Raw genomic sequence first — 11786 nt, 5'->3', positions numbered from 1 at the left:
TAAGTCTGAGATGGTAGTGACAATGAAATAGAGAATGGAGATGTAGTTGTGAATATCAGGAAAAGGATGTATATGAATTGAGAAATTACAGATGTGAAGTTGGAGATGTTGCTGATGCTGAAATGGAGTTGTAGGTGATGTTGGTTTGGTAAGAACAGGGTCATGGAGTGTTTAAGAGGAATTGGATTGCAGATGAAGTCTGGTGATGCTATGTTGAGTTGCAATTGATATTTGTGATTGAATTAGTGATCAGAGTACATGGAGGATCCCTGGGATGTATTTGAATAGTGAAGTGGTGACTGGTGGTGTTTGGGGGATAAATGAAATTGCAGTTAAGGTTTAAATGGATGAAATGTACTGAGATATGACTTGAGTTAAGTTGATGCGAATCATTTCTTCGCGGCAGTTGTGAGGACTTTGGATTTGCAAGTGTATTTCAGTAAGAAGAATAGTCTTACAGCTGAAGGTGTTGTGTATGGTGGAGGATGAATGTTGTTGTTGATGTTGCTTAGAGTTAGAATTGTAGTTAGAAAATGCTGTGAAAGCTTGGAACTACTAGTGTTGCAGGTAGGATTAAATTAAAGTTGTATTGAATTATTGAATTTTAGTTGAATGAATAGAATGTATAGTGATTGTATGAACTTAATGTTCTGAGACTTGGGCATGCTAGTCTTGACTTAGTTAACTTAGTGCGGATTAGTTTAGACTCTTTGGTTTGACCCTTTTGACTTTGTCCTGACCCTGGACTTGAATTGACCTTGAATGTTGACTTACGTTGATTGTTAGTAGACCAGTGACCGTTAGTGACTGTCAATTGACCAGATGGACCAGGCCTTAGATTAATGGGCCGGATTAATGTCTTGGGCTTAAGGCTAGTTTTACTAGTTTGATTATTTGGACCTCTTATGGTCCGAGTTAGCCTCTGGCTTCTTCTACAAAGTTGTAGATATTCATAAGGCTTAGATAATGGACTTTAAATACAACCCAAATTAAATTAATAAACCATATTTATGCTAAAGATAGAGAATAAGATACCTTAATGGACTTAGAACCATCAAATAGAATTGTATGATTCTTGTGTGAGCCTTTTAAGCTAAACTATTAGAGTTTTTGTATGATTAACAATTAGTCTAAATTAACAACGATCGATTCAAAGGACGAACCAGTGGATCGTGGATCTCGAGGTAGGCGTGGCTTGTCATCAAAAGAGGTGGGGATACATTTGACTCCTTTGTAACCATTGTTGTTTCTTTTACAAAAGTTTATGCTTAATAAATTCATGCATTGTCTAGTGTGCATCCCATGTTTTGTTTAAATTGCATTACTATACTTCTGTTGATTTTGTTAATCTTTCCATGGTTTGGAAAGGACTTGTAATGTTTGTTTGTCATATGAATTGTTATGCGAAATACGAATTTCCACTTGTGGTATATAGGATACGCTCCTTCACATTTATAACCATTCAGCGGAAAGGTGAATTTTCCAGCGCTGAACCATTCAGCGCTTCAATCTAGCTGCTAGGTTACCTACGAGCAAAGACTAGAAAAGAAAATTAAAAAGCACTAGTGTTAACTTTTAGGCCACACTTTTATTTTTTTGAATTGCAACATTTAAAGCTCTTTTGCTTTTTATTTTTTCCGTCGACGTGGTGATGGTGCAAGTTGACCGTCATCCATGTACCGGTCTTTGTAAGTGGGCCCACCTGTTGGAGCAAAGCACAGGAACACCGATCATGCGTGCGTGCACGAATATAAAGGCCAGCTGGTTTGCCTTTGACAAGCAAGGTATTTAGAAAACATTACCCTATGGTACCATACTGATCTCAGACCTTAATCAAACTCTCTCTTGTAATACGCCACGTGTTTTAGTTCTCATGTGCAACTAGTTTAACGGTTGGATTCCACAAAACTATTCGAAACATGTTAAGAAACTTTAGTCCTGTGAGTATGAGATCAAATTTGAGGGTAATCCGAGCACATCGTCTCGGAGGTGGGACCAGATAAAGCAACTTTAGTCTTCTGTTAGATAACGTCTGATGTAACGTGAGTAATGTTCACTCCCATTGGGAAGATAAAAAGTAAATAGAAATTAGATAGAAAAAGAACGTAAAAATGATAAAAAATGTAAAAATGGGTGGTGGATTATGAGAGGGAGCGGGAGAAGAGAGGAAGAAAAACAGACACAAAATTTTAGAAGAGAGAGAAAACAGAGAGACGGCTCTGCTGATGGCCGTGAACATCCTCTTCTCCTGAAACCCATCATCATCGTCGTCATCAGCAGCATTATCATCATCATCATCATCAGCATCACCACCGCCATCACCTCAATCTTTATCTACTTCCCCCTTTTACCCCTATTCTCCAGGTAAATTTACCTTTTTCTTTTGCCTTTTTTCTGATTTTTCTTTGCTTGAGAATAGAGGGAATGGGGATTCCCCTTAAGGTTCTTTATCATCATGTTTTCTTCTCATTTAATCCTTGTCTCTCTCATTTCTCTCTGAATGTGATTACGTATTGAAATTGCACTCATATAATTTGAATTTCTCTCTTATTCCACTGGTGATTATCAGGGTTTGTCGAATGAAAGCAAATATTATCTCATAGGAGGAGGGTGAATTCTATTAAAAAAGAGAGATGAGGGACTCAGATGATCCAAATTCAGAAAATGATTTATTATAATCCCCTAGAGTACCCTCTGTTGTGTCAGATTTTTTGTAATTAGACTTTGTATTTTGTAATTAGTGTTTTTTCTGGAGTCATTGTTTTGTATCTGAGGGGGGTTGGAGATATTTCCTTAAAACTTGTCAATGTAAATCATCTAAAGACGAAGAAGAAGAAAAAAAAACAACACTGGCGATATCATATAGAGTTTGCTTTCATTGTTAAAGCAATGGGTGGTACATCCAATCATTTCATTTTCAGCTTGAAGAATTTTTCGTGTTTACTGGTATTGGCTTTCCTACAAATTCACAAAACTTGCTCACTTAACCTCGAAGGTAATGAAATTTGTGGCATTTTCATTTCATTTTATTTTTCTTTTTCAAGTCTATATTGATTCAATTTTCTATGGGCGGTTTACAATTGATTTTGAAATGCAGGATTGTCTTTGTTGAGTTTCCGGGAAAGTGTAGTTAGTGATCCTAATGGAGCGTTCTCGAATTGGTACCCCAATGATAGTCATCCATGCAATTGGTCAGGTGTTCATTGTGTGGACGGCAAAGTGCAGATGCTGTAAGTTATTTTCTATGATTAGCTCAAGTGGGTTTCTTAACCCGTTTCAAAGACTGTTTAGAACAATTCTCTATACATTGGGTTGTGTCAAGCATATGAAGACTTATGTTTTTGTGTTGTTTTGCCTATTCTCAAGTAGGGTATCCTGATTTTGCAGTGTTCTAGAAGGACTTTCACTTGGAGGGATCCTAGCTCCTGAGCTTGGGAAGCTCGCTTACTTGAGATCTCTGTGAGCAAAACTATTTCTCTGCTTCCCTTTTTGCAGCAATGTGGGATAGAACTAGTCTTAGCTTGGCCTGGTGTTCAATAGGGTGACCCTAGAAGATATGTTAAATGCATCTCAATTTGCTTTGAACCTTTATCTTGGGTAATTTTAGCGCGTATTCTTCTAATTCCAACAAGGTTGACCTTTTTTTTGTCATACATGGAGACAACTACAACATTTCTGGACTTTGTCAAATTCTTTAGCCACACCAGTTGTAATAGAGAAAAAACCTTTATAGAAAAGGTTTATGGTATAGTTTTAATAGTTACTCCATATTTCTACTCCAAATAGGACCTCCAAGAAACCGCGTACCAGCTCGGCCGTGGTGTTTGGGGTCCACTGGCCTACACTGCTCATCATGCTTAGGATCTCAGACTTTGGTTTTCCCTTTGGTTGGTCGGGTGGTACTAATGGGCTCACTTGCCTTTGCTTAGTATTTATGTCCTCCATAAAAGACTTACTCTCTTTATGTTTGTTTCATTTGCCAGTGTGCTCTACAAAAACCACTTCTCAGGTTTTATTCCTAAAGAGATTGGAGAGCTTACCATGTTAGAAGTATTGGATTTAAGGGGTAATAGCTTAAGCGGGACAATTCCTTCTGAGTTGGGACAGATGTCATCTCTTAAGCGCTTGTGAGTGTTTCACTGCGGATCTGTATTTGCATTTATGCTGTTGGTTGTGGAGTCAATTTAAGTTGATCAAATTTAATTTTCATTCCAGGCTTCTTTGTGACAATAAATTCCAGGGTAGTCTTCCTCCTGAGTTGGGGAAGCTCAATATGCTGGCCGAGATACAGTTTGATGACAACCTTACAATCTCTCTTGCAAGTCGAGTTCGCTGTTTAAATAGGAAATTTGGACACTGGTGAGGGAACATATATTTCTTTTATTTGTTATGTGATCAATAAAAAAAAAAAGAGCAAAGAAGAAGAAGATTCTGTTAATAGAGGAACCTTGAACTTCGAACATGTTATTTTACACCACAAACTGTCAAACAACTGATGGAGCTTATTTTGGTCAGCATCTGGCAGAACAGTTCCAAACAACTGAGGAAAGCAGACGCTTTCAAGATTCCGTTCAAAGGGGAACTTTTTCGTTATCTTGATGTACTACCACTGTATGGAACAAACACTTCACATTTTATCCTTTCAGAATTTGCCTTCTTTTCTTTGTGTTTGTTTTTTCTTGTATAGTTCATGTAAACAAATTTGTTATTTTTTCTCTCAAGGTTCAACTTTAAAAAAGGATCCTTGCATGAGAATGATGGAGAAAGATGCTGTGGCAATTTACGTAGTGAGTACAATTTGGTTTTGCATGATAGTCCATTGTTCTCACTGTAGCTTATAAAGGAGTTATTTTTCTGAATTTGAGAATGGGCCCTTTTTTCAGACGTTACAGAACCCTGGGTGAAAGGAAAACTGATTTTTTTTTGTAATGTCACTTACAGGTTCAGCAGATTCTTACACAGATCAAAATGTGGATGACATGGTAAACTCTGGACGCCGTAGATTGCTTGAGGAAACCACTAACCTTCCTGCGGTACCAGCAAGCGAGGGTGCTCTTCCTAATTCACCGAGCACCATCCCATTTACTAGAAGCAGTGGATCTTTTCCTGCTATACCAAAGAGCAAGAACATGCCAATACCTTCACCGGCACTGCATTCTTCCCCGGATGCTAAACCCCAGTCAATTTCAGCACGTCCCGGAAACCAAAACGATCAACATTCTGGCGACTCGTCTGGAAAAAGATTGACTTATGTTGTTGTGGTACCGACAATCGCATTTGTGCTCATTGTTGCATCAGTAATGCTTTTGGTTTTTAGAAAAAGAGGAGGCACGACAATAGGTCCATGGAAAACAGGACTGAGTGGACAGTTGCAGAAGGCATTTGTGACAGGTGAGGTGTCATGATGAAAATTTCTTTTGAAGAAACAATTGAGAACCGAAACATATTTTAATCTTATAATTCCTCTTTTTTGCCGCTAATTACAGGGGTTCCCAAACTAAATCGTCCGGAGCTAGAAGTTGCCTGTGAGGATTTTAGCAACATTATTGAGACCTTGTCAGACTGCACAGTGTACAAAGGAACATTGTCTAGTGGAGTTGAGATTGCAGTTGTGTCAATTGGAATATCATCATCCAAAGATTGGACGGAATGCTTGGAAGCGACATTTAGGAGAAAGGTATGTGGACTTGGCTTTTAACCTTGAAACATCTAGTTTAACTGGTCGCCACCAGTTTGTCATTCATACATTATTCTGATGCTTTCTGTATTTATGTGCCGTGTTTTGGTTTTATGTAGATAGATACACTGTCACGGGTGAACCACAAAAACTTTGTCAACCTTCTGGGTTATTGTGAGGAGGATTCACCTTTTCTCAGGATGATGGTGTTTGAGTATGCGCCCAATGGCACCTTATTCGAGCATCTCCATGGCAAGTTTTTATATTTTTGTCAGTTCATTATTATTCCGTGGAATTTGACATTAAGGAATCAGTTTGTGGCTTGGCAACTGAAAGAAAATATTTTGGGTCCATGTATTTTGCAGTTAAAGAAGTTGAGTTTCTTGACTGGAATGCAAGGACAAGGATTATTATGGGAACTGCTTACTGCCTGCAATACATGCACCATGACTTGAACCCACCTGTCGCTCATCCCAATCTCCACTCAACTACTGTTTATTTGACGGACGACTATGCTGCTAAGGTAGACAACCTCTTTTCCACCACATTATTCTGTTTCCTGTGGTATCATGATCGCCCATACTTATTTACAAAATTAAATACGGTATTAAAAATTGTAATTTGAATTATATGACCCATTCTTAATCACTGGCTGTACTTCATGTTTTCCTTGCAAGACTCCTTACATTTGTAAATCTATTGCAGATTGCAGAAATCAATTTGCTGTCAGATTTTGATGCGAAGCCAGGAGCGTTTATTAAGGATATGACTGAGCACTCTGCACTACCGCCACTTGCGGTTCCTGAAACAAACGTCTACAGTTTTGGTGTATTGCTGTTAGAGATAATATCTGCCAAAATTCCATATGCTAATGATGGAACCTTACAAAACTGGGTAAACAGCTCCACCTCTTAAATTACTCTTTCTCTTCCACAACTTTTCTCATAACTAATTTTTGTAAGTTTTAACTCTGCTGACTAAAGTGAGTTTAACTCATTTCTCAGGCGGAGGATTACTTGAGTGATAAACTGAGCGCCAACGACATTATCGATCCCTTACTCAGAAACGTAAAGAACAACGAGCTTGATATCATATGCGAAGTCATCAAGGATTGTATTCGTGACGAACCGAGACAAAGACCCTCAATGAGAGATGTTACATGCAAATTGAGAGAGGTGATTCCAATTTCACCTGATTCTGCAACACCAAGACTTTCTCCACTTTGGTGGGCAGAACTTGAGATCCTCTCAGTGGAAGCTACATAAAAAAAAAACAAACGTGTTTCTCGGTTTCCTCTCTTCTATAGTAAGTCTCAACTCTCCCCATTTTTCTTGCAACCACTCAATTGTTGTAGCTGTATAATCCCACACATACATATTCATATTCCCCCATGACATGCCTATTTTCTTGTTGATTTTCCTCTGTATCAGTGATCTTGTTGTGATCATCTTTTTTATTCGATTCTTTTTCATTTTTTACTCTTGTTTTAGAGTTATACCATACTTGTCTTTTAACTTTACAGTAGCAGCTGTGTATGTATTTTATAGTGTGAGAGCTCGATCAGTTCCTGGAATGTAAAATAAACTAAAAGAACAACTACAACTATTACTACGAAATTCGCTTCTCATATTTGTGTGATTGTCATTTTGGAAAACATTTACCTTAAAAGGATGTTGGGGACTGTATATTAATTTCTCGATCCTCTGGAATTGGACATGTTATTTTCCTTCTCATATTAGTGTGGATTTTTCTTGATTCTCGTATTAGTGTAAAATTCGACATTCCTTGATGTATTCAAGCACACAAAAGTAATTAGCATAACAACACAAAGTTCAGAATATGACCTCCAGGATCTTCTCAAGGTGAAGGCAACTAATACGAGTCATCTTCGTCAAACACTTTTTCAAGGTCGTTCCTAATATCTCCCGGCACGCCTTCTTTGCTCAAATACATACGAGCTTGAAGAGGGATTTTACAGGCCTTATACTCCATATTTTTCCCGCACTTGGCGAGAAAATCTGCTTTGTTGGATCTCTTAGGGATTTTGCTCATCAGCGGGGCAATCTTATGGTATTCTGCGCCTACCATCACAATGTTCTTGAGAACTTCCTAATCCAAGTCCCTTTTCCCAATATTACAGCAGCTTGCACAAAATGTGTCGAAGTCTTTGTGGAGGGGGGAAACCACTGCGGCTGTTAAAACAGCTTTCTTCATGCGAGCAGACGCAGATCAAAACATCGGTAGTAACGGAATCATTATTGCAGGCTACGTGGACTTTGGTAATTCCGTACTTCTTGGCTAGCCTTAAACCAGCTTCAACACCTTCCAAGGTGTGAAAATGCTCTGACACAGCTCCATATTTGGAAAGACCACTCTGAGTCATTAGTGGAGTACCAGTTCGATCGATTATCACTACTCCGAAACCTCCTTTGCGTAGATGTTTCCTGTAGTACCCATCAACGAGTATACCGTAGAAATGATCGTTATCAATTTTGGGCTTCTTAAAGTTCATTTTGCCTGGTAGCATGTCAATGCATGAACTGGAAGATGGTATCTCAGCCACATCTTCATCTGAATAATCTTCTTCCCCGTAATTTTCAGAGCACTCTATATGTACTTCATATGAATTGCAATTAATTGCAGAATCAATTCCATGATTGGGCGGTCCCCAAGGGGTGCTGTTAGCCATGTAAACCAGAGGAAACTGGAGGCGAGGGGCGGTGGTGCTGTTAGGCATGTAAACCGGAGGAAACCGGAAGTGAGGGGCAGTGGTGCTAGGCGTGTAAACCGGAGGAAACTGGAAGAAAGGGGCGTTTGTGCTGTTAGGCGTGTAAACCGGAGGAAACTGGAAGAAAGGGGCGGAGGTGCTAGACGTGTAAACCGGTGGAAACTGGAAGAAAGGGGCGGTGGTGCTGTTGGGCATGTAAACCGGAGGAAACTGGAAGAAAGGGGCGGTGGTGCTAGGCGTGTAAACCGGAGGAAACTGGAAGAAAGGGGCGGTGGTGCCAGGCGTGTAAACTGGAGGAAACGGGAAGCCGGGGGCGGTGCTGTTAGGCGTGTAAAGTGGAGGAAACTGGAAGTCATGGGTGGATCTGTTAGACGTGTAAACCGGAGGAAACTGGAAGTGAGGGGTGTTGTTGTTAGTCATGATATCGGGAGGAAAATTGAAGCCCGGGGTGGTGCTTGAGCGAATTGATTTTAGGATCTGACAATGGACGTTGTTGTTTCCTTCTTTTCAATGTTGTATAAATTTCTAGCTCAAGATCACTTTTCTTGCTCAAAAGAAAAACTCTTACACTCGAACACCTTTAAATAGGCTAAAACTTAACGGAGAACATTCTATATTTACACATTCCTAAAATTCTCTATACAGTACCATTTTTAGAAGTTGTGCAATAACATCGAATTTATCAAACTTTTTTTTTTGATGCAAAGAGGAAGATTTATTAATCATGAATATGAAGTTTATCCGACGATAATTGAGCCTCAACATTGCTACGGGGATCATCTAACCAAGTTTTATAAATCCTAAACCTATTGCTAAACTTTGCAAGTTTATCAGCAATTTTGTTACATTTTCTTGGGACAAAACATACTTCCCAAGCTTGAAAAAATTCAAAAGTTTATCACCAGTTTTGTTACATTTTCTTGGGACAAAACATATTTCCCATGCTTGAAAAAATTTAAAAGTTTCTATTGCATCCAGCAGAATAACTTCATTTTCCCATGCTATTGTATGAGACACTTTGTTTATGTAACTGTCAATCCTTTGAGATATGTTTCCAGAATTATTTGTGGCAGCTGCAACTCCACGCACCATCTAACAACATGCCTGAAGGCTAAGCATTCTGCTTCCTCCGAGCTTGCTATTCCTGCATAGCATTTGACGAGCCCTTCCATCCATGTTCCTGCATGATCACGTAAAACAAGAGCAATACCAGTTAGGTCGGAGTTTAAATCATATGAGGCATCACAGTTAACTTTTAGAAATAGAAATTTAGGTGGATTCCAATGTAAGTTTCTAGTTAGAGAAAGATGCTCTCCTGTGCCAGATTCTTAGCATTTCCTGTTAAGATTCTCCATGTAGCTTATAGAGCTCAAGGCTTTCCTCGCAACTGCCATTGGATCAACTTTTATCTTTTGAAATTCCACTTCACATCTTGTATTCCAAATGGTCCAAGACACTATCATCACAGTATGTAACCAATCTTGTTGACCTGAGTGTTGTGGTTTTTTTTGGTACCAGTTTTCAAACATGGTTGCAATATTATTTTGATGGCCTGTAAGAACTCTTGAGCCACCAAGAATCTGAAGCCAAACTGCATTCGAGAAAGGACATAGAAACAGTATATGCATCACATCTTAATTAGAATGACTACATAATGGGCATTATTGATTTATATATCTGCATACCCTTGAAGTCCTTTCTTTTGTTGGTAAAATATCAGTAAAACACTTCCAGAAAAAGTGTTTTATTCTTGGCCATAATTGAATTCGCCAAAACTCCTTCCAACTGATGTTTGTTCTTTGGATAAGAACTGAAGATTGTAAACTTCCTCTGCTGATTTCGAAGAGTCTGTTATAAGTAGATTTCAAAGAAAAGATCCCATTTCTTGTCAAATTCCAGATCAACTTGTCTTCAGCATGGTCTGGAATTCTCATACTTAAGATTAAACTGACAGTTGGAATATCCAAGAGACGTTGAACCAAGGCAGTTCCATTGTCTGGTATCATGAATGATAAGTTCTTGCACCCATTTATAATTCTCAGAATCAGTCACACCATTCTTTGGCTCTGGTGGATTGTCAAGACCCGTAATCCAGACATCCAACCAAATTTTAATGTTGAAACCTTTCCCTAATCTCCATCGATTGTGCTGTTTTATGAAAGTAACTTGTTTTTGTATCCCCTTGCATGCCCAAGAACAATGTTTTTTAGGTCTAGCATGCAATAAACTTGTAGCTGAGAAGTACTTTGCTTTCATGACCTTCACCTATTGTGCATCTTCATTAGTGCAAATTCTCCATGCAGCTTTAACTAGTAAGGCTTGATTTAAGATTTTTAAATCTCTAAAACCTTGCCCCCTTCATTCTTATGCAGATTGAAATTTTTCCAAGAGGTAAAATAAGTTCCTCTCTTCTCCTCAAATCCCTACCAAAAATCTCTTTGAGCTGAGTCAATCTTCTTTATTGTTTCCTTGGGAATTTGGAGACAACTCATGGAATAAGCTAGAATTGTGTTTGTGGATGTTCTTATCATTAAAGATTTACCACACTGAGACATTGTCTTTCCATTCCAGGATGAGAGTCTGCCCTTGACCCAGTCATATAAATGAGTGAAACATTGTACCTTAGCTTTACCAATGATAAATGGTATGCCAGGATATCTCTCATTTGAATCCATTCTTGGCACCTTTAGTCTCCTTAATAGGATTCCACAGAAGCGCTTTGGAACATTTTCCCTGAAATGCACACTTGATTTGCTGAAATTGACTATCTAACCAGAAGCACTGCCAAAATCTTCAACAACCTTTAGAGCATTATTAACATTATGAAGATCTGCATTTAAAAACAATAAGCAGTCGTCGGTGAAAAATAAATGGGAGATGGAAGGAACACCATTTGCGATTTTAAACCCTCTATTTGACTCATCTGCTCAGCATGGAAGAGTTGTCTAGACAAAGCCTCCATAACAATAATAAATAGATAGGGTGACAGGGGGTCACCCTGTCTAACTCCCCTAGTTGGCTGATAAGATTCACACGGTACACCATTTAAAAGAACTGAGATTTTTGTAGTACTAATGCACTGTCGTACGAGATTCCTAAAATCTGCACAAAATCCCATTTGCTCCATCACATCCATGAGGAAGGACCATTCAATACAATCGAAAGCCTTCGACATATCAAGCTTTAAAGCAAGATATTTTGAGTTTTCTTTCTTACTCTTCATTGTGTGAACTATTTCTTGTGCCAACTGAATATTATCTGAGATTTGACGTCCTGGGACATAAGCTGCCTGAAGTGGTGAGATAACTTTTCCCATTAGTTTCTTCATTATAGTAAACAGAATTTTGGAAATAATCTTGTAACTTGTATTTCACAAAGCAA

The 11786-nt window shown here is 38.6% G+C and overlaps 1 protein-coding gene across 1 annotated transcript; it reads left to right on the top strand.

The window, feature by feature from the left end:
* The first annotated feature begins 2125 nt into the window (after positions 1-2125).
* Positions 2126-7306, top strand: LOC113277500 (protein MALE DISCOVERER 2-like). Its single transcript, XM_026526581.1, has 14 exons — positions 2126-2364; positions 2570-2995; positions 3098-3230; positions 3388-3459; positions 3984-4127; positions 4216-4359; positions 4516-4611; positions 4723-4787; positions 4942-5391; positions 5487-5677; positions 5797-5929; positions 6043-6200; positions 6383-6571; positions 6682-7306. The coding sequence occupies exons 2-14, from the start codon at positions 2890-2892 to the stop codon at positions 6940-6942; spliced, it is 2142 nt and encodes a 713-aa protein (XP_026382366.1). The 5' UTR covers positions 2126-2364; positions 2570-2889; the 3' UTR covers positions 6943-7306.
* Positions 7307-11786: the final 4480 nt, after the last annotated feature.

Source organism: Papaver somniferum, chromosome 1 (genome assembly GCF_003573695.1).
Source record: "Papaver somniferum cultivar HN1 chromosome 1, ASM357369v1, whole genome shotgun sequence".
NCBI lineage: Eukaryota > Viridiplantae > Streptophyta > Magnoliopsida > Ranunculales > Papaveraceae > Papaver > Papaver somniferum.
The sequence above is the reverse complement of the archived record's forward strand: the minus strand, read 5'-3'. Positions and strand labels throughout refer to the sequence as shown.

What these genes read in the sequence shown, in the direction of transcription:
- LOC113277500 (XM_026526581.1), top strand. Translation starts at nt 2,890, where the DNA reads ATGGGTGGTACATCCAATCATTTCATTTTCAGCTTGAAGAATTTTTCG. An exon ending in TTGCTCACTTAACCTCGAAG is followed by an intron (nt 2,996 to 3,097) that starts GTAATGAAATTT and finishes TTTGAAATGCAG; the next exon opens with GATTGTCTTTGTTGAGTTTC. An exon ending in GACGGCAAAGTGCAGATGCT is followed by an intron (nt 3,231 to 3,387) that starts GTAAGTTATTTT and finishes CTGATTTTGCAG; the next exon opens with TGTTCTAGAAGGACTTTCAC.